A 23,320-nucleotide genomic window follows, 5' to 3' on the forward strand; every position below is an offset into this window, starting at 1 on the left:
TGATTGCATCTCCCTGATCATGTGTCCTCTCCTGCAGTCTGCTCGGTTCAAGTGTTTATCCTAGTGATGCTAGACTGGCCTCCTCCTTGTTGAATCTTCTCCTTGGCAGGTGAAGACTGTTTCACTCAGGCAGGCTTTCGGGAACTGACTGCTTTTAAGGAAAATGGTAGTGTTTAAATAGATTTGTTCTAAACATTGTTTTAATTCCATTATTGTTTGATTACTTTGAAGGTAATTACTTTTATGTGTGTGTATTTTTTTTAGCTTTCTGTGGTTTAGTTGTGCTCATTTCAATTTTTGTAAGGTCCCTTAAATCTGAGTTTTGGGAAAAAGGCAGGAAATAAATAAATAATATTAACAGCAACCTGAGACATGGCCCATGGCCCTTTCTTTTCGGCCAGAATTAGCTGCCATGCTGTTTTTGACACTCTACTGCTTTCTTAAGCAACCATAAATATTATTCAAATTGTAACGAGGGGTTTAAAAGCATAAGCAAGGGGGGGAGGAGGAGAACCCCTTACTGTAGGCTTCCTGCCTTCTTTTAGTAATGTCTTTCTTCTTAAAGGCCCTTCCATGGTAACAACCCCCACGGAACTCCCTGATGCGCAGCTGCAGGCACCTGTTGGACTGAAACAACAAATGTAAACTCTTTGGTGGGAGCAAACAAAACCAAATAATCCAGTGATTAAATTGTTCAAAAATTTACACAGGCCTTGGCTCATGACATCAATATTGTCCTAAACATTGGCTGCAGACTTCGTAGTTCATGACTAGTATTACAGTAAACAGCTTTTAAAAAAGAAATTCAATGTAAGTTTTCCACTGAAGTGCATAAACAACTCTTTCCTCCATCCCTGAGGACGTTAGAAATAACTTCTTGGCATGAGCCAGGAAGTAACCTATGCAGACAATGAAATGGTTGTTTCTGCCCTTCAAAACAGTTTTTTTTTAAAGTAAAGTTTTGGCTACATGAGCACAGGAAGACTAATTTGTATTAATATATAGATTTTTTTAATAATAATAATAATAATAATAATAATAATAATATGGTAGAACTTTTCCAGATCATGTTACAGTATGAATGATACAAGTAATCTGACCTTCCAATTTAAAAAAAAAATGGAAACACATTAACCAGATTATGATAACTGTGGACAGGAAACAAGATTCTTTTTCACAACACAGAAGGAATCCTTAAAGAGGCTGGTGGAGACAGTATCAACTAGGAAAGAGACCAACATATGGGAAAGTATGTCCTCCATCATATTGTGAGCTGGTGGAGGTTTAGAGATACATGGCCAGTGTTGAGCCCATCATTCTTTGTCTTCTGCCATCCAATTAAGTCATTATGATTATTATGAATATAAATAATGAAATAAATTTCATGCACACTTCTTAAGAGATTTTTATTTTATTAAACAGTTTGTGTATATTTTCCTAATAATGAATGAATGAATGAATGAATGAAGCTGTCATGCTACTGAATGCCAACTAGATGGTTTATGGATGCCAATATACAATGCCAAGTGAATCATAAACCCTACTACGTTATTCAATGAGTGCTAGCAGCAATCACATCCATTACTAAATACTTAAGTTAGATTCAGGAAGATTTAACAGCAGGGAAATACTGATTGAGTTAGAAGATTGCCCAGTAGGAATTTCCTACTTAATAAACATTCATTGCCCAGAACACTTCATAGTCCCATATCTATAAGGATGTCAAACACAAAGGGACCAATTCAAGCAGAAATATGTTTGCTTTCACTTAGTTCTAAGCAAACAGTAGCGTAGCTATTTCAGTCATGGGAAAGACATGACAATAAATGCATATAGAACAAGCTAATTTGGGTTCTTTTTGACCTCATCTGCTAAGCCCATATGCAACTGGCCCCAATTCACTGCTCTGTGGGAACCACCTTGAGATGAGCATGTGCTAATTGCACAAAGGACAGGTGCCAAATTCAACAATCTTGTGAATTAAACTGTGAGTGCTGAATCTGGGACTGGCAGTTGTTTGAACTGTAGACTATTAATTATTAACATCTTTGTATAGATAGTGCAAATAACTATTTGTTTCTGTGTGCACTGGTTCAAGGCCATGGTCTGAATACTTGTCCTTTTCCTTCTATTTATCTCTTTCTCTATAAAACAAGGAGTCTTCTGCAATTATACTTCGAAGTTGAGCATACATAACACAGCAGACTGAGTGAATTGCTTTGGAAAGAAACTGGTTTTTGTATAGCAAACTGAGACCTGCCATTTTTACAAGGTAAGTTTATCTGTTAATGGTATAACAGAGGGTGAGCTGTTATGACTTGCCACAGTCTGGAGCCTTTGCTCAAATTAACAAAGAGTCTTGTAAACTGATTATGGCAGAAACTCTTGTGGGCCAGAGCCCACTTCATAAGATGTTTGGAGTATAATTTTGAGTGTCAAGAGAGAGAAACACCACACTTTTATGTGTAAATCAGCATACCTGCAATATCTCTTAGAAATTTATCTTGCCATAGATATTCACTGAGTATCGTAGCAAATGCCAGGGTGTATACAAATAAGATTTTTTGGAGATATTTATCAGAAAGTTACAAATATATAATGAAATAAAAGCAGACAAAATAAGGATTGAAATAGAAAATGCTTGAGAGAGATTATTTAGAAGGCTTGCATATCTGCTCACATCACCTTTGCTAGATTTCCCCCCAAAGGCTGCACCAGAAAGCAAGCCTAGCGAAAAAAAATCAGTAATTATGAAGAGGAATAGAAGAAGCTATAAGGAAGAATAGAAGAAGCCATGAGAAGATGCACTATAAAAAAAATGCTTCTGGGTAACGTTAAACAAACTTGTTAGAATGACTGCAAGATAATTTGTGTCAGTGTACTATTTCTTTCCAAGTCACATTTCTTTGCTTCCCACAGATATCGGTTCAATTTGAGGAGTTCTACAGGTGAAACTATGGGACACGGGTGGTGCTGTGGTCTAAACCACAGAGCCTAGGGCTTGCCGATCAAAAGGTCGGCAGTTCGAATCCCCACGATGGGGTGAGCTCCTGTTGCTCGGTCCCTGCTGCTGCCAACCTAGCAGTTCGAAAGCACGTCAAGTGCAAGTAGATAAATAGGTACCGCTCCAGCGGGAAGGTAAACGGCGTTTCTGTGCGCTGCTCTGGTTCACCAGAAGCGGCTTAGTCATGCTGGCCGCATGACCCTGAGGCTGTCTGTGGACAAAAGCCAGCTCCCTCAGCCAGTAAAGCGAGATGAGCGCCACAACCCCAGAGTCGTCCGCGACTGGACTTAACGGTCAGGGGTCCCTTTACCCTCTACAGGTGGAACTACAGGTATCAAGTTGTTTAATTACTCTAAAAGAGTTAAGTTGTTCTACTATTCTTTTGTGTAAGAGGGTACTGAGGCGCTTGGATTTTAGACCCCCTCTGTTTATTGAAGGAAATGCATATATTTTTTTTTAAGGAAGTCATCAGAACAGCAAACTGAGTTGTGATGAGACTGGAAAAGGAAGCATCAACTTGAAACCCAGTCTAATTCATTACATAATAAGATAATTAAAGTTAAGCATAAGAAAATAAAGCTTCACCATGTGTATGTGTATTATTTAAACCAGAAACTGCTTTTATAAATGAGAACCTCCCTTTAAATTATGGTATGATCCTATGAAAGTTAAGTTCTGTTCATTTCAATGGGACAAATAAAGTGCAGGGCTTTAATATACATATATTCACACACACTCATAGGTGGGGCTCTCCGTGAGTTCCCAATGAAGGTTCTTAGCAATTTATTATGGCTTTGCTTCAGCTGTTCTGCAGCATCAAAATGCTCCTAGAATATTCACTGGGCCCCAAGTTAAACATATGCTTAATATGCTTCAATTGAAATCAATGAGGCTTTAAAAGTGTTTAACTTTGTGGTGGTGCCATTAATTACCCTGCATTTCTCAGTACGATAAGGAAGAGGAACAGCTAGCACTTAAATGAAGTATATTTATATGCAGTATGGTATATAAACATGGTGAGGCTTATGAAGGTGAAAGCATATGAATGAACAATCTTCTTACTCCTGGCAACTCTTATGAGAATGGAAGGAAAGTATTTGCACAGGTGGAAGGAAACAATGAAAAAGCTGTTGAAAACAAGCTCTCCTAATTAGCAAGAGGAAAACAGACTGAAAATAGAATTAACACCACAGTCTAGGGAGAGATACACCAACCAACCACCTAATTGTACCTGTAGACACAGCTCCGACTTCTGGGAGAATTCCGAATTGGTACCCGCCAGTTGGGCCCCAGCGTGGCGTACAACCGACCCCTGTTTATAAATTTACATGTAAGTTCTTTTCTTATAGTGCAGGTACTGTGGTAACATCCAACAAAACAAAGCATACAAGGAAACATGGGACACAAATGTATTTGATGCTCTCGCTTAGTGGAGAGGTGTATTTAGTGAAGGGCTGAGTGCCCATTAAATAATGCTCATTTTAACACACAGGAACAAAGCAAGTAAAATTGAGCAAAAGAATATGGGGGCAAGAATCAAGTGTCTAAAAAGGAATTCAGAACCGATCTTTATGATGCTGCTTCCATCTCACTGACTTTTGTAATGTTTACTGATATTCTGAATGGGAATAAGAGAAGTTTTAGGAAAGTAGCATTTGTCCAATCATATGACAATGCAAAGCAGAAGAACCTTTAGAAATAAAAACATTAAGGCAATATTGTAAGAACAGCTCAAGATGACCAGAACCAGCCAGGAACTGATTGCAGAGCATATGAAGTAATAATGAAGAGTATACTTCTAACGACACGAAGGATACATTTTCAGCATTACTGAATAACATTAGCTAGCTCCAAAAATATATATATATATCAAGGTTTCGGGGATCAGGTCTGGTTGCTCACAAGGAGGCTGAAGCCCTGACATCACTTTGAAAACATTACTACTGGGGTCATGGATAAAAGTGTTATTTAATGCAATGCTTTGGCCCAGCCAAAAAAAAAAAAAAGTGTTTGAAGAAAGATGAAGCAATCTATTCGGGGAGACTGGCAGTATAAGGGCCCTGAAGGTTAGCCCCAAGCCTCCCCCATCCAGTCATTCCTCCAACTCAGTTGTTGTGGCAAAAATTTTGGCTGCTTAGCTGAACCCTACTTAATGAAATTGTGCATGTTTGATTAGGTGCATGGGGCATGTGACTTTTCAGGAAATAAACAAGACCCTTTAATGTTGGAATGTGAAAAGTATGCTATCATGAGTGACTAAATAGCTTCCATAGTCTTCAAACAGTTGTACACCTAAATTAGTGTGGCAGAACAAGCTCAAATGGTATCACTGCACAAGGCATTCCAGTTATTCTGCTAATATGCATACACACGGTGCCAATGTGAATCCTTGTTTTATCTGGTAGAGTCAGGGGGCATTCTTCATCCTTTAAGCATGTAGCAGCACTATCCCTTAGGGTGGGACTCCAATAAAAGAAAATACTTTAAATACCTCAGAACCCTCTGAAGAATTATCCACCCAAATGCCGCAACTGCTAAGGAGAAAGAATTGATTTTACAATATTGGACACCCTATGTGATTGCCCTGTAAATTTCTTCCAGAGAAAATCTACCACAGGCATGATAACTGCCCCCCTAAGAGAATGAATTGTAATCACCTGGGGAAGGGTGCCTTCCCAGGGGGGGGGGGGGAGATGCCAATTCAATGAAGACCTTTAGACTTTCTATAAACCAATGTCTTGTTCAAAAAGATGCCCAGGATCCTAAACACATCTAACCTGTTTTCAGGTTTTCTTGTGCATAGTTCAGACAGGAAGGCAGAATATGGAACAGAAAGGATGGGTTTCTCTCAACACAGCTTGTCAAGATGAAATAAACCCAAATTGTGGGGTTGTTGTTTTTTTAAATAGCACCCTTAGCTCTAAAAACAATCTGGTGAGGTACTGGCTAAAAATAAAGTTCTGAGAGAACCATGTTCATAATTTCTGATAGGTGGCTTCAGGAGAGCTGACAGAACCCAGCTGAGGTTCTAGTTCAGGAACAGGTTGTCTGCAGACGGATTCATCAGCACTACCTCTTTAAGAAAGTGTTTTATGTGTGGATGGCTGCAAAGGTTATCCTTTATACCAGAGATACTGTTGAGAACTGCAACCTGTCTTTCCAAAGTGCTGGTGCCAAGATATTTCTAGTCTATTCTGTAAAAATTATAGAATGGACTGGATATCTAGTGATACTCTAGCATTCCGTTTATGATTACAGCAGGCTATAAAATCTCTCCAGGAAGACTTGTAACTTTGAACAAATGCTTAGAAGCCAAAAGAGTTATCAGAGTACCAAAAACAATTTAGCCACTTTTGCTTAACATGTATGCTGCCAGCTAGAATATATGCAGTTGCTGTTGAAAAATTGGTCTCTGGGACATGATGTTCCATTGTTGTTTCATGGACATGACTAGCTTTGAGAACCAAGGCCTGTTGGACCAGTGAAGTTTAATTGGTATAAATACTACTTTTCTTTCATCTTCCTGAGGAGCATAGGAATCAGGGTGAGAGAAGGAAAAGGCACACAGCTGGCCCAGTCTATGTATTCTGATTCCACATAATGGCATTGTGATACAAAGCTTCTGACCTGTCTGTTTGTGGGTCTCCCAAAGGGCTGTGTCAGCAGGTTGAATATTTGAGTGTTTGGACTTCTGCATGATGGTCCTGCTCAGTCACTCCATACCAGGTTATATATGGCCCAAAAAATTACAGTGAAGGTCTCCTTATGGAGAGTGTGTGGCTGAGTAACACCTCCCCCCTGCATCCCACTGTTATATGTGTTTGCTGAACTAACTGGATAAACACATGGTGACCTATAAGTTTTTCTAGAAGGCCAGAAGAGACAGCATGAAGCTCCAGGAAGTTGATGCTGTGTTGGCTTTCAGACTACTCCAGTTGCCCTGAGCCCCATGTGTGTTCCCCAATCTGACAGAAATGTGTGTGTAGTGATTTTCAGCCATGTTATGTGGCCAAGCTCACCCCTATTCTCTAACAGCCTATTCCCTAACAACCACCTGTCCAGTGATTTCCTCACCCAGCCTAGAGTGGGAAACAATCAAATCTGGCAGGTGCTTTCTTTTTGAAAGGAAGGGAGGATGGAATGTAGACAAGACTACTCCACAACATTCTGAAATGGGACTCTCAGGCCCAGGAAGAAGTCCTCAACTTCTTTGTGAAAATTTCCATAGTGGTAGCCCTCTTTGTCTCTTTCAGCAAAAATAGTAGTAAACTCAGTTCTACTTAAGAGTAGACTCACTGGAAGTAATGAACCTAAGTTAGTCATGCATGTTAATTTCAATGGGTCTAATCTGAGTATGAAGAGCAGGGGCTATCCAATATCTTCTCTGCATTGCTCCAATTTTAGTTTATGTGCTCCCCAAGCAAGCACAAAAAATATGGAATGGTTCATGAATTTGCATATTGCTCACGTGTGCCCTGTGGCCCATCTGTGTCAGGAATCCAGTACCTTCAGGGGTATTTTTTTTTTGTCATCTCCCTACCTTAGGAATTTGACTGTATCTAACTATCGCCATCTGTTTTCCAAAGCCAGATTAAATGTTTTCTGTTCTGAAGTACTGAGGGGAAGATTGGCTGGTGTCCCATACTAAGATAGGCTGTGCCCACGTTCCCAGGGTGTTGAATGTATGGAACACATTTTATTGCATTGTAGTCTGTATAAACGGGTTAGAAAGCATCTACTCAATCCAATACTAACAGAACAACCGGGAATTGCTGACTCATTTCATGTCAAGGTTCTCCTTGAGGATAAGTTTAATACTATTACACTGGCAGTAGCAAAATTCCTCTTGGAGACAGTAAAAATAAGAAATCATTATGTATAGGCTAAAACTCCTCTGTTGGCTAGCAAGGGCAATTTTACACCTTAATAACTGTTGATATTTACTATTGTTGTACTGTGTATTTTGGGTGTATGGACCGCAATAAAGTAGGATATGGGAGGATATGATGCAATCCAATTAGTTCTTAAAGCATAAACTTTTGTCTACTACCCTTGCTCATTGTCTGAGGACACCTAGGATTTGTGGTCTGGGCAAGACTGAAACGTGACACTGCCTTTTTAATCCCTTGCTGGATAGCATCTTTGTAACAGAATTTGGGTATGTGCCTGATCCAGTGGCGGGGAGCAGGCAGGGTGGGGCTGGCGCACATCCTGGGGGTGGGGCGCCCAGCGCAGGCGGGGGAGGCAGCCGTGATGGCCCCCTGACAGGATCGCACTGCTGGGGGCGGTACGCTCCCCCCCCCCCACTCCTCTTCCTCCACTAGTGGCCTGAAGAAACAGTTCTGATTTCTCAATTCTGAAGAATCCACCCTCTGGGCATCTAAAATAACTTCCCCCTTCGGGGGCTCTCCTTGACTGCATGTTACCTGATGCTGGCTGGGAGGAAAAACAGCTGAATCTCCCACCATTTCACTGCAAGGCAGCTAGGCTAAAGGAAGAGGAACCAGGCAAGGAGCTCTAATAGCTCTGTTCGAAACCCGCACACCTGCCTAGACCTGAGGCTGGAGGCTGGAACGTACTCTGCTTCCTGGTTTTGATACCAAAACATATGCCTCCAGCTCCAAGCTCCAAATTTAAGCAATCTATGAGCTCCTTTCCTACCCTGGTTGTGAGAGAATGGCAGTGTAGGGGAGGGAGAAGCCCCAAGGTACACCACAAAAAACTTCCCTGCATTACCTGTGATAGGCTCTGACTAGGATATATCAGTTGGGGAGATATGGTTTTTTTGTGGGGGAGGGGGTAGCATGCTTAAATGTTCACCAGAATGTCAAGTTCAACAAAATCTAGCTTCTGTGTTGTTAAGCAGGACTGCTCTGGGTGGTTGAGAGCCCTTCAGCAGAAGGAGTCAATCAACAAGCTGGACCTGACTCCTTACAGTGTGAGTGATTCTCTTTGAGGGGAGAATATCACTAGCACAAGCGATGTATTTCAGCTACAATGAAGGCTTTTCTCAGAGGTGAACATTTCAGTTCTCCTGCCCTTTTTTGCTACATTTCTGAATAATGGCATGGCCAAAATTTGAGATTTCCTAAAAAATAAAAAAACGTATTTTTTTTAGTTCATCAGTTGGAATAATGAATCTGCCTGTACTGAAGCTGCATAACTTAATTTTGTAATGTGTTCTTGGACACTGTGTCCCTTGTATCAATTTCTTCTATTCCTAGTTTACAACTATCAACACACAGAACTCAGGCAAAAAGCTTCAATGGAAGACCAACCCTCTTAAGATTATAAATTACATTTCTCATCCTGACTTTGTTACTCACACAAAAGGCTCTAAACTCAAAAATATAAGATTTACTTTATCTTAGTGCAACTCTCCCTACCTTTGCCAACAGTGGCCTTCAACATTTACTTCACTTTAAATAAGGACACATTCAGCAAGAAAAAGAAAACCTGAATTTTATTTCTTGAAATAGAATGTGATATCATGTACAGTACAGTAAACAGAAGTACTGTGCACCCAGTAAATATGAAACAAGATGGTGGCCATACTCTCCTTGCACTATTCCGAGAGTGAGAAACTATGACTATTGTGCTCCATCAAATATTTCTTGCATCCTCTTTTAATATAGTGCCTGGTGATTGTAGGCATAAGAAATAAGTATCACCCCAGAAAACACATAAAAACATATTTTCCCCTAGCAGGTGTCAGTGAAAGTATTGATGGAGGTGTGCTCCTGCCATTGTCTGCAGACGGGAGAGAGGCCCATTCCTAAGGGTGACTGAAAAGATGAGATACCAGAATCTGTTACAGGTAGGTAGCCGTGTTGGTCTGCCATAGTCAAAACAAAATAAAATAAAAAATTCCTTCCAGTAGCACCTTAGAGACCAACTAAGTTAGTTCTTGGTTTGAGCATTCGTGTGCATGCACACTTCTTCAGATACCTTCTTCAGATACCAGAATCTGGACATGGTACAATTTACTGGTGACATTCCAAATTTTGTTTGGAAGGATAAAACCAGCAAAAGAAGGATCATTATAAGAGAGACATTTTCCTGAATAATTTCTAACACATCATTTTACTACACTTTTTTCCAGTGTGGAAAGGACTCAACAATTTTGCTCTTATTTATATCAAAGCTGTGTTGTTGGAAAATTTTGTAGCTTAGTAAATAAAATTGTGGGACTTCTCAAGGCCACTCAGTCCATTTGAACTAAGGACTATCAAGTCTGAACTGGACCAGATTTCACCTCTGATATCATGTGCTGTTCAAAGGCAGATGTATTTGGCTTAATTTCTTATGAGGAATTACCGGTAGCTATTCAACGTAGTTGAACATGATTTGCTTAATGAAAATGCGGCTTTATTTGTGGCTTTCTAAGGAGGTGTTGGACAAAAGGTGGGTAAAGCTATCATGACCAGGAGTCACGATAACCACGTGGACTCTGGTTTATGACAAAAGCCCAATATTGACAAGTTAGATGTCATGTTTTCTTACTAAGGTAGGTTTGAAAATGTTTATTTTATAGCTTGATGGGATTATAAGAGCTAAATGTAGTGTAGGTAGCATAAAATATAGGGCATATACACTGTGAATATTTGGAGTGACAGAGCTTCCACCCAACCTCAGAATGGCTGCATTTTTCCCTACAATTACCCTGCAGGACCTGATTAATTCCTTGAAGTAAACTGAAACATGGTTTCAATACATATAAAATGCAGTGTAACTAACATCTTATACCATTGATTGAAGGTTATTTATTGGCAAAGAGGACACTTACCTTTCAAGTCCTGAAGAAGGCTCCTCACTAAATTCTGAGCTTTCGCTGCTTCCTACAAAACAAAAGGACATAGGGATCTGTTAACAAGAAAAAGTAAATGCAGAACAAGTCCACGTGTCTTAGGAAACTTCCAGAATACACCACAGAAGCCAGACTTAAGAGGCCAGAGTGAAAGTGATGTAAGAAATTGCTCCTGGGGGAGATGTTACCCTGAACAATGTAGCACTGCAGTTTTCTAGGTATAAAATATTTAAAAAATTGTCCTTCAGTTTTATTATCTTCACACAGCTGCATTTTGTATAGTACCTTCTGATTAACACTGCTACATTAGTGATTAAACATAATCATACCAGCCAAAGAGAAAGCACAGACACCAAATATATGACTGATTTCCTTTTAATCAAGACACAGGACAGGTAACATGAAGCAGGTGACGGTGCCATGACAAATCAGCCTGATGCCTTACTTCTCCTCATCCTCTTATTCTTCAATCAGAACTTTTTAAACCAGTGATTTCCCATTACATTTACTCAAAGGCAACTTAAAGTTACCAGTGTAACAAATTCATTTGCTTTCCCAAACTTTGATTGTTTGGATTTTCAGGTGCTCAGTAAAGCAGCAGCCACCACAGCAACGGAAGATTCCCAAATCCCAGACTGGTTTCCACTGCAATGGAACTGCACAACATGACAATGAACAGTGATGGCTGATCAGGCAATATATGACAATGGCACTTTTCCACATTCAGGTTATTAAGTGATAAGCACAGTGCACCATGCATCCAACGAAGTAGGTTCTTGCAAACGGAAATTCATGCCCTGGGAACCAGCCTCTAAATCAGATGAATTCCTCCCAGTCCTCTAAATCAGAGGAGTTTGTACTGCACTAAAATCCACGCTGCAAGATGCTGGCCACCCCTCAAAATAGCTGTTTCTTTCCTAACAGCTGATAATGCCTTTTATCTGCAGTCAAAGTTAAGCTTTATGCTAAGCTTTGTGAAACGCCTTTCTACTTCCTACCGAGACCATTCCTAGAAGTAGCTTGAGCTCTCCTGGCTTCAGTAGCGTTTCTCCATTTTACAGAAGTGCTGCCACAACTCACAGAAAAAGAACAATACTGAAAAAGAACTGAGTACTCCCTATGACACAGCTGCCACAATCTAGCAAGTTACTTCTTGGTAGGAGGACAGAGATAAACAAGAGAGAGAGAGAGAGAGAGAGAGAGAGAGAGAGAGAGAGAGAGAGAGAGAGAGAGAGAGAGAGAGAGGTGAGTCATGTGAGGTTTCTAGGCAAGCAAAAAGCAGATCTTCACTACTTTTAAAATGTTTCTCTCTATCCAAATGACCAATTATTGTTAGTTCTGAAATGAATTTATTTTCTCCTGATTCTGCATTTCTAGGAGCCTCTCTGAGCTTCAAAGCAGGCAGAGAATCAGTGAGACTTTTGTATCCAAACCATTGAATACTTACCTATGGAAATACCATTGGTGAAAACAGAGTTTAATGTGTTGTTTCTGACAGGACTGTGGGACTCTAGCACACTGTCATCCAGCAGGTGGCGTGGTTTCTCTGTTGGGAACGTTGCGCTTTTACTTTCAACTACACTGAACTGACACATCATACTGGAAAATTGGAAAAGGGGAGGGAAAAAGCAAAATGTTCTTATGTAATCTGATAACATCCATTTAGTCTCTGTTTTTTCCCCACATGGACATCATCTCACTGTTTGATGATCATAAATGTCTGCAAGTCCTTAAGTGGAAGGTAGCTAATGGGACCTTTAATATGCTCCTCATTGGTTGCCTGATAATCTATTTAAGAAGTGAGGTCAAGCAGCCTGTATAATTAAGTGGTTATTGCCTTAATATAGGATGGGGATCTGGGAGTTTTCAAGTTCTTCCTCTGATGTTTCTACAAATGTTGCTTGGTTACAGTGTTGGAGGTCATGAGATTCAATAGTCCTGAATTCCTATCCAAGCAAATTCAATGTGATGATGCTGGGCAAGTAATAAGTATTAATCCAAAGATTCCTAACAGTGGTAGAATAAGTAGAATGCTGGAAATCTTATTTGAAAAGCTGGTGCTTCCCACTGTGTTGAAACTTCCCAAATCTTTCGATAAAACTTATTTCAGAAAGCCTAGGTTAGGCAGAAGCACAATTTATTTGGCCTGTAAATTGGGAACTAAAAAAAAAAAGGAGGTTTCTTCTGGTGATATACCAACTCCCACAGAGGTTTGGGGGGGGGGGTAAGAATGGCACTAGAATTTGTCTTAAAAGGCAGAAAGTCCAGCACTTGCAAGATAAGACAAGGAGGTTCTGAGGTAGATGTTTTACTAGTAATGTGTGTCACTCCTGTGAGATTAGAAAAGGGGAGTGGGGCCACTGGGAAGAATATTTCTGCTTTCAGTGAGTTTTCAGTTGCTGAATTAAACCTTAATGATGTCTGAATAAACTGAAGGAGCTGAGAAAGATGATGCAGATTGGAACACCCACTTGTTTCCCAGGCTGTGACTCTTCCTGTGTCGTGGTACAGGAGGAGTTGGCAGGCTGGCTGCCACCGAGGCATCAGGACAAGTTGGTCTCCTGCTGAACCTCATAGCTGCTGACACCTCTGACGGACCTACAAAATAGACACCAATTAATGCTAAACTGATGCTGAGGAAAGACATTGCTAGGTGTCATGTTATTTGCTTTTGGAAGAGCTGAATGACCCTGTAGAGACAGATGCAAATTATGTGGGGGAGAAAGGAAGGAAAGTGGCATCTGCTTAAAGACTATTGTCTTTGACCTCAAATGGCAGGTGCTTCCCCAAACACTGCTTCTGGCCTGCTGGAATTACACCATCCATTCCTATTAAGAATCTATCCAATTAAATAAAAATGGCAATTTGTCATCAAAATTATGTGCAAGAATAGTTCTGAGATCAAGTCCCACACAAAAAATATTGGCTTTTCTATTATTTTAATGAGACTTGTCAAAAGGATAACATGCAGAGCCAGAACAATACGTCGGGCGTAATCTTCAATTTCTAACAAAAACATATGCTTTGAGTTTGGTTTGTAACCCTACCCGTCTGTAAACAGTTTGTTAGTATTGACTTGTAGCATGAGTATCTATGGGAAACGCAAGGATGTTCCATGTAAATCACAGCCAGACAGATGTCAGCTCTGGAACTTTGAGAAGGTCTTTGTGCCAACAAGCTACACATTTTAGCTAGCACACACGCAAAGCAACAGAGATGGAACAGAGTTATCAAATTTTTAAGTGGTTTCCTCAAGTTGGCTGAATATAATTCTCTCTCTCTCTCTCTCTGTGTGTGTGTGTGTGTGTGAATGAGTAAGAGAAAGAGAGAGAAAGGGAGAGAGAGAAAGAAAGAGAGAAGAAACAGAATTAGCTATAGGTGGCTGAAGAATTGCTACCAGGTGGAAACAAGATTGTCTCAGCTGAGACAACAGGTCCTAAAGCAATAATGTCCAAGGAATGGAAAGAGAGTTCAGCTCCTACATATTATTGACATTTCAGACTCTGCTAAAAAGCTCCATGAAAGGACTGGTTGCTATAGGGGCTTTAGGAATTAGGCAGCTGAGAGGAGAGTCTTCTGCATATCCTACAGTGAAAACAGTCCATATATGAAAAAGGGTGAAACCTGGACATAGTGCAGTGATCACTTGCAACTAGGTTTATATACACTGAGAAGATGGGATTCACTCTGGCTGACCAAAGCCTGTACATGTGGAACAGGCATGCATGGAATCAACATGTGACAAATATAAATATGGGTTTGATGCTCTTGCTATATGAGAGTGCTTTCTGAATAGGAATTTTTGAATGCTTTAAGTGGCCCAAAATCACATTGGTGGGTTTCAACTTCAGCAGTGAGGAGCTGTATCAGTGTAAATATATGTGAACCTTAATCTAAAACTAACATTACTCTGCATCTGATGAAAACTTGGTTCAGATAAGCTAATGGCAGGTAAGCTATGCATGAAGCAGGGAAGTTGGGCAAGCATGTTTCCTTAAAAAAAAAAAAGTTTGAACTCTGGGATTCATGGCATTGACTACAGTGAACAAAAGAGCAGATGCTGGATGCCACCTGGTGAAAATATGGTACTATTTGTTGTTGTTGTTTAGTCATTTAGTCGTGTCTGACTCTTTGTGACCCCATGGACCAGAGCACGCCAGGCACTCCTGTCTTCCACTGCCTCCCGCAGTTTGGTACTATACCATACTTATATTCTATGCCCAGTCTCCAGCCTGGAGTTACAGAAATATAGAAGGCATAGATTTCTCGCGGAAGCATGCTTTTCTTTTCTTTTTTCTCTCAAAGTCCTAGATTCTAGCTGTGGCATTGGTGAAAGCAGACTAAGCAAACCTTCACATCTCTAGGCCTTATATTTGACACAAAATATAAGCAGAAGAATGAAAGGCCTGTTTTGAAAAGAACGATACAAAACTAGTTTAAGGATGTAAAGTGGAGATGGAATAAAACCTCTTGGACATTTCTCATGCTACAGTCATTGCAGAAAAAGAAAGTGTATTTTATGTGGTCTCGTTCTCTGTCTTTCACTCACACACACATACACGTGAGTGAAGCAGCTTCTTGCATGTCTGCTCTGGTGGATCAATAAAGGTTTGAAGCACTCAGCACTCTAGAAGGGTGAGTCACTTTGGCATTATGCAGTTTCTGAGAAGGCCTTATATTAAAAGGTCAAGAACATTTTCCAAAAATGCAGCTCTGCTCATTTCTTGTCCAGGGGTGTAACCAGAACCACACACTAGAAGTTGTTGCATGAGAAACACCGTCGTGTGTGCAGAATTTTGTGTACTAATTGCTTCTTCTCAAAGTTCCATTGGTTCAGTCCTGCAATATAAGCCCTTACGACATTCTACTTCAGTCTTGTTGATATCATTGTAGCAGATTGTCAGTTAAGAGATTATGAATCCATTCTGATGCCTGTCATGGTGGGAGATATGGGGCTAGTGAGTAGAGTGAGGAGAATTTATCAAAAGATGAGTTCTGGGACAATGTTGAGTGGTACATTTTCTAAATGTAGGACTTGGTTTCTAGTAACTTCCACCAGGATTTTACTAGTCATACTTTAATAAAGGAGGGCATTTCCTCAACCAAAATCTGAGAACAGATTTCAACACGATCCCTATCTCTTACATAAGATTGATGACCAGATGTCTGAAGGTATTGTTTACATCCCATGTGCATAAACAAAAGTGAAAGATTGAAGGAGACCTTCAGGTGCTATTGTGATCTGAATCTATGTTACCAGTGAGTCCCAGCATGCAATGCATACCCTTAAACAGTTATGTTGCTAATTTTCTACAAACTAAGGCAGCGATCAGGTCCATTTTTTGGTATTTTTATTCCACAGAGGAAAGTATAAAATATGTTAAACATTTGAGTGGTATTGATGCTATACAACTCAGAATACACAGAATAAAAGCAAAACAAACAAACAAATATTCACAGAAAGCCAAGCCCCAAAGGTAACAGAGTGCCGCTGCTCCCCCTTATTGACAATAATACATCACTGAAAGCAATATCCGTTCCACTACAGTATCCTGAGGCCAATAACTGGTTAACTAACATCTGCTCATTACCTCTGCATGCAAAGCCAGTGCAGCATCCTGTTTTTGTGCAGAAATCAATGGAAGTCAACCCTATGACTTGATTTGATGGCAGTAGGCAAAGAGATGGAGGAGGCAGCTGAACACAGACAAGCTCAGCCTACAACTGCATTATTCAAAACAATGCAGTTAAAACAATGAGCTTCCCATGGCACCTGAATCAAGGCCCTTAAGTTTTCAACATAGATCAGCTGGTGACTAAACCAGTGGAAACTCAGTGCTGACCCAAAGTAAACAACTAGTTGCACAGTCAAACTCTTTCTATTGTATAAGGGATTAGGTGGTATGATTTGTTGCTTTCCTCATAATCCAATTGAAACACTTTGGTTGTTCTTTTTATTATATAAAAAAAGTTATTTTGAGAAATTAACTCTGTTCTGGGTTTACCGAAATGTGTTGCTCAACCACCGCAGCAGACCACTCAGTTGAGAAATAAAATTTATTTGCAATGTTGTGTAATCTCTGTATTCACACTAATCTCTGTAGCTCCTTTTTCAGAGTTACTGGTCTTATTGACCAGTTCCAGCTTTAAATACACGTGAGAGCAAGTAATTTTGGCTGATTGTTCCCACTAAATGATGTCAACTGCTACCAAATACCCCTCCTGTTTATTAGTTCCCCACCCTATCCACTTCTTGTGCATACTATTAATGTTCATATACCTCCCAATGAAACAAATGATGTCTAGCATGATTTTCCAATCACTTGGCACAGGAACACACATGCTTGGTTTTCATTATTTCTTTACGTTATTGTCAAGATGACACTGACATATACACTGAAATAACATACAGAAGGTATTAAAACATTATTACAAACTGTTTGGGGAACTTGAGAAAAGCCCAGCAGAAGCTGACGAGTGCTGTTTAGAAAGCTGTGGCAGGAACATTCGGAAAAGTTGACCACGTAGCTTTAATATCCCCAAGGATCTCACTGTTTTTTCCTTTGCATAATTTTTCCATGAATAATCATTCAAGTGCTATAAACAAATGGTAACTTATGCAATGCTTTATTAGCACATTAAGCCCCCAGAGTGTAAACTTTTAGTTCACTAATTTTGCCCTAATAAAACGAAACAGGAGCTGATAGATCTCAAGATGATGAAATGACTGAATGGGGAGCCACAAATCTCATAGTTTGAACTGAGTAACAAGCAGAAGACATTTTAAGTTTTTTAAAGAGACTTTTTGGGAGGTTGGCGCATAAAAGTGTTATTGATGCTAAGTTGGGTAAAGGTCTACATAGCCTATGTGAAATTTGGCCAGATACTTACCTACTTAATTGCTAATGTAACCATAACTCTGGGCCTGGTTAAGAACCAGGCACAAAACAGACGCTTAAGAAAATCAGAGAAGAAATCTGTCAAACAGAAGAAAAATATAAGCATGTTGTAAAAAGGGTTAAGCCTTTAGCTCTGGCTATTGCAAAATCATAGTTTTCCTCGTTTCAGTGTTTTGTTAAATGCCCACTAAAGTCTATTAAAATGTACAATATGTGGGAAGCCTGCAAGTTACATCTGCTATGTTGCAGACACCAAAGAGAGACAAATAAAATGTTTTTTAAAAATAAAATTAAATCCCTGTTTTGACTCTAACTAGGCAGTTCTGTGAAAGAAGATGCAAAGAGATGACCAATGAAAACAACAGGGAGCAAGGAAGATACATTTTAGACTGCCACAGACAGTCATCTCTGCTTGAGGGACAAATGACATTAAATGCATTTTTAATTAGGAAGCTTAGAAACGGTCACATTTCTTTATTTATAAAAAGCAGGAACAGGGCTCGTAGTCTGGTGTTTCTCCTCCCACCCCAATTTTCCCTTTGGAAATTGTTCCCTAGGACTACTATTTCATTCTAAAAGTCCCAGCGTGTGCTCTGAAGGCACAGGAAGCTACCACCTTTGCTGATGATGCTAAGCCAGTCTGGGTTTAGTCAGTACCTGAATGGAGAGCTCCTGGGGGCCATAGGTATGTTACCTTGGATTCCATGATTGCAGAAATGAGGGGTATAAATGTAAGAAATAAACATTTGAGATCCATTCTGCCCTCTTTAAAGAATCTTATGGTACAGCATATGAAAGAAGGCACACTGGGTTACAAATGTTAGTTACAAACACCAAACTAGGCTCAGTAACTTAGAAACTTTTCTCCCTTCCATATATCTACTTCCTTAATATATAGCACCATTAAGTTGGGCACCTACCCACTCTGGTTTCCGAGGGCTGCAAGTTCTGTTACATTTTTTCAACACGTATCTCTACTGTATATAATGTTATATGTTTTATAGAGATATGTATTGCAGGTAATTCCTGAAGAACGGAGACACCCTGTACCTGTACAGAAGAAGTCCCTTTGTGATATGGGAAGTGCTCCTATACATCTATACATGCTGAAATCTGAAGTTTGATTCTTCTCAAATCTTTAATTTCAAATAAATACAAAGACCCAAGGCTTTAAAAAGTGGACGGCATCATTAAATAAAGATCAAGCTATTTGATTATGAATTCCCCAAAGAGATAAATCATTGTTAGTTTACAGAAAGCATTTCCTTCCTAATGTCAATGTCCTTCATGGTTTTGCTCCCATAGGAAAATTTACTTTGTCCAGAGAAAAAATGACAAAATGAAACAGCCTGTTATTGTGCCTCAGTTTAGCCTTGGACAACTTTAAATATATCCTCTTAAATATGTTGCCCAAACTTCATCTGTTATGTTCTTCTACCAAACACTGGAAAGTGCCTTACTGCTCAAACAAGTGGACATTTATCTGGCAAACAACTAGACAAATGCCACAATAGCATCCCACATATATGTCACATACATTAAAAGAAAAATGGCACCTTCATTTATCATTAAAAGCAGCTTCATTTTGGCTACAATTGAGCTCCAGCATGATGTAACAAGAGGTGTAATAGCTTAGCAGTTGTATCAGTGGGGCTTACAATCCCCAATTAATATACAACATTCACATTAATATTCATTAATTGCATGTACGAATGCAAATTTTAAGAATGTTTGACCATCAAGCAGGACTCAAACACAACAGAATTCTCCCACATGAGATTCCCTGTAACTGGTATTCAAAGGCAGATTGCCTTCAACTATGGAGGCAGAAAATACTCATTGTAGCTAGTAGCCCTTTATAGCTTTATCTTCCATGGATATGTCTAACTGGCTTTCAACACCATCCAAGTTGGTAGCTGTAAGGTCCTCAGTTAGTTGCTCATGTGTAAGCAGGCAAAACTCAGAGTTTTCCTTCAATAGGTTTATTGTGCAAACTATGTACAGTGCAGAGCTAATAAGTTCATGTCTGTATCAAGCGTCGGCAGAATCCAGGAATGGCCCCTTCCAGTTCTGAACCCAACAAAAGAGTTTTGGTATACGAAAACCCCCCTCCCATCCTTTCGTTTCACCCCTCGATGCCTTTGGGGCGATGGAAGCTGTGTGTCTCTTTCATCGCCTCTTGGACTAGGGAAGTGTAGGGTCTCTCCAGCACCCTCAGACCCTCCATTCCCTGAAACGCATGCCCCTCCCCGCTGGAAGCCTCGCTTCTCCCTCCGCTGCCAGACGAGGTGCTGCTGGACAGGTGGGACCGGGGCTCTCTGTAGCATCCCGAGAGCCCTTCCACCACCTTGCACTGCGCCGGGGACAGTTCCCTGACAGTAGCTATCATTACCTCTCAAAGTGAATCCCATGGTTTTACTATGCACTATGTGGCGGCAACTGGCAGGGATCTGAAGAGTGTGTGGTGGAGGCAGGGAGCCACAGGAGTTTATTGGGTTTGGCACCAGGAGAGGGATCCAGTGATTTATGGGGTTTGGCACTGCCCATAAGGTACAAGCCAGGCCGAGGGGAGGTGATCTGAGACAGAGGGAGGCACACAGGATGTGTAGGAAGAGGAGGAAGAGATTGTTCAGGCAAGGGATGGGCCACCAGACTCCTCGCCATTCCCCACCCCACTGTTTCCTAGTACCAGGAGGGATTTGAAGAGGGAACAGCAATGATACCTTTTATGTAGGAGCCGCCTCAGGTTGCACACACCCCATCAGATGAGGGTAACATAAGCGGGGGCGAGGGGCATGGTCTCACTGTTGCTGCAATTACTCCACAGGCACAAACATGGAGAAAGCACCTACTGTATTTTTCTGTGTATAAGACTAGGCTTTTCCCCTAAAAAATAATGTCAGGAGGCGTCTTATACATGGCTACATCTCCCCCATTTTCTTAAATCTGAGTCCCTAAATAGGGGGCATCTTATACATGGGGGCGTCTTGTAGACGGAAAAATACGGTATATCCACCACTGCCATACTTGCTCACAAAGAAAAGCAATTTCTACCTCTCCTCTATTCAGAACAGAAGGGAGGGAGGGATCCAGTCCAATGAAATCTGGGCATATTTAAGGGGTCATTTTCAAATTAGGAGTGGCTGGACCAGTACAAACAGAATTGGAGCAAGAAAATGAAACAGTCTCTCATGCTTCATGGATTTTTGAAGGGATACTTACTGAGACCTTTTTGAGCAGGCAAACTGGTGCCTGTCATTGCCATGTTGACAACCTTGGCTTGGAGAAGATATAGATTCAGTCACCAAGGGGAGGGTAGTTAGAATACCAGGAGGAACTAAGTTTGCCACCAAGGGTGGGGTGCAAAGGTATGTGGGGTGCAAAAGAGGGTTCTGAGTTTTTATGTCTGGTGAAGGATTTTAAGTCTTCAGTAATGCTAATAAGTGACTACCGCTGGTGTTGGCACTGCCTCCAGTTGCAGCATGAAGCTTTCTTCACCAGGACTTAAAGCAGACAAGTAAAATTTGTCAATAAATTTGTGAGCAGATAAAACAATATTCCAAACCCCCACAGAGAAATAAATCAAATGGGCATCTGTTAAGATTAGGAAACTACTGAAGTTGTACCATTGTCAGCTCCTGAGATGGGAGGAAGGGTTATGATGGAAGTTTCATTCCTGTCCCTTTAATGATTACCAGAAAATAAGCTACCAAAGCCATAAGTCCAAAATTAAGAACATGCCTGACAATTAGGCACTTCTGGCTTGCAGTAAATGACTTGCTACTAAAACATCCACAACAAAGCTATTTACTAGTATCCAAGGTTACATCTAACACAAACTGCATAACTAAATGTCAGACTAATTGTTTACGTGGAAAACGATGTTTTCCTTTGAATCCAAAATGAAGGAAGTTCCATCCAGATTACATCACCAGTGTAGTAGCCTGATTGGCCAAAGGAATACAAATGTACAAACATCTTTGCTTATCCTCTCTTTTCATTTTTCTTCTTTTTAACTCTTATTTTGCATGTACTCCAGATCTAACAAAGTGTGTTCATTGCAAGCTCATTCCAGGGTCAGACATATTGAGCATGACTGGGCCAATTTCCACCTCATTACAGTAATGTAATTCCTCTGACTTAAGGGAGTTGCTCTTCTGCATTCACAGTGGGGTAATGGAAACGAGAATGCTCTTGTCGGGAAGTATTATGGGGCCTCAACAGTGATGTGGTTTCACGGAGTTTAGCCTGAAGAAACAGAAGAAACAAAAGGATCTATTTATGGCTGGAGCACTGCCTACTGCCTTGAAAAGAACACGACCTGCTTGACCTAGTCTTTCACCTCTCAGATAAACACTACAGTGTATGTAATGATTGGCTATTTTCTTCTATCCTCCACGATTCTTCCCAGAGACTGTATTGGAAGTTCAAGGGTCAAACAGTGCAAAGACCTAACACACAACAGTCCAGACCAGTGGCGTACAAAGGGCGGGGTGCAGGGGGCGCTGTGCCCCTTGTTTCAGGGGAGGGAGTGAACTCCCTGGCCCCTCCCCTGCTGAACGGCACCCTGTCTGTGCTTCTTTATGGATGGGGCTGTCCAACCTGCCGCTCACTCGTCGGCACTGCTGCTCCTGCAGCGAGCCGCCGAGCAAGTGGCAGGTCGTGGGGCTGCCCGACCCGCCGCTCGCTTGCCAGCTCGCAGCAGCGCCAGCCGGATGCACCCGGGCTGGCACTGCTGCTCCTGTGGCGAGCCGGCAAGCAAGCAGCGGGTTGTGGGGCTGCCCGACCCGCCGCTTGCTCGCACAGCAGCGCTGGCTGGATCCACTACGCATGCCCTGAAATTCCGGGCATGTGCAGTGCGTCCAGCGTGTCGTGACATCACGATGCACGCGCCATGACGCCCTGCCCCCAGGGGGTGCCTCTGCACCGCTGCCCCAGGCTGTGGCGAGGCTTCCTCCGCCGCTGGTCCAGAACTATGGAATGCTTCACAGATAATGCTTTTCCTATGGTGAGATAATCTCTACAAAGGGAGGGGTGTGTGGGGAGTGTACACTGTCTTCTGTTTAGTGTGGGTTGGATTTTTATTTTAATCACAAGGACATGGGTTGTGATGCTGATGCAGACCCTGGCCTCCTTAGTCATGTTTTTGCACCTAAATAAATACTTTTTTTAAAAAAATACACAGTAGCTAGTAAATCAATTTTAACTTCATCACTGACATTATTTCTGTGTAAGAAAATAACTTGTGTGAAGTAAGTCTTACATGTACTGTATCCACTAATATGTCTGGTATCTTAAAATGACACTTATTGTATTGAAATGCATACAGCAAAAATGCAAAGCAGGTTTGCATCAGACCAAAATGCATTACTGAGGAACACGGAAAGCTGCTAGAAACTTAATGGTGAGGTTTTAGGAATGAGAACAATTCTTTAACACTTTTCTACATTTAAGAGCTATCAGATGCTGGGAACATACACAATTTCTGCTCTGTATTACGTTAAAACATTCTCTGGGAAAAATTATTGAAGCACATGTTCCAAAACAATCCGTCTGCTGGCTGTGGTGCTCATGTTGGACATCTTTTAGTCTACGTTACAGGAACACAGA

General features: G+C 40.9%; 1 protein-coding gene across 8 annotated transcripts in view; it reads right to left on the reverse strand.

Annotated features, from left to right (window-relative positions):
* RALGPS1 (Ral GEF with PH domain and SH3 binding motif 1) overlaps positions 1-23,320 on the reverse strand; it is a 208,677-nt gene that overhangs the window by 6,993 nt on the left and 178,364 nt on the right. For 2 of the 8 annotated variants that reach the window (XM_033138378.1, XM_033138377.1), the window contains exons 13-17: positions 13,283-13,409; positions 12,259-12,410; positions 10,791-10,842; positions 4,236-4,316; positions 522-627 (exon numbers count right to left, since the gene is read on the reverse strand). In XM_033138378.1, the coding sequence (XP_032994269.1) occupies positions 522-627; positions 4,236-4,316; positions 10,791-10,842; positions 12,259-12,410; positions 13,283-13,409 (518 nt within the window). Of the gene's footprint in view, positions 1-521; positions 628-4,235; positions 4,317-10,790; positions 10,843-12,258; positions 12,411-13,282; positions 13,410-17,702; positions 17,789-21,350; positions 21,959-23,320 lie in introns of those variants that run through there. The other 6 variants (XR_004425850.1, XM_033138379.1, XM_033138380.1 and 3 more) reach the window with 6 other exon arrangements.

This window comes from Lacerta agilis, chromosome Z (assembly GCF_009819535.1).
Source record: "Lacerta agilis isolate rLacAgi1 chromosome Z, rLacAgi1.pri, whole genome shotgun sequence".
Taxonomy (NCBI): domain Eukaryota; kingdom Metazoa; phylum Chordata; class Lepidosauria; order Squamata; family Lacertidae; genus Lacerta; species Lacerta agilis.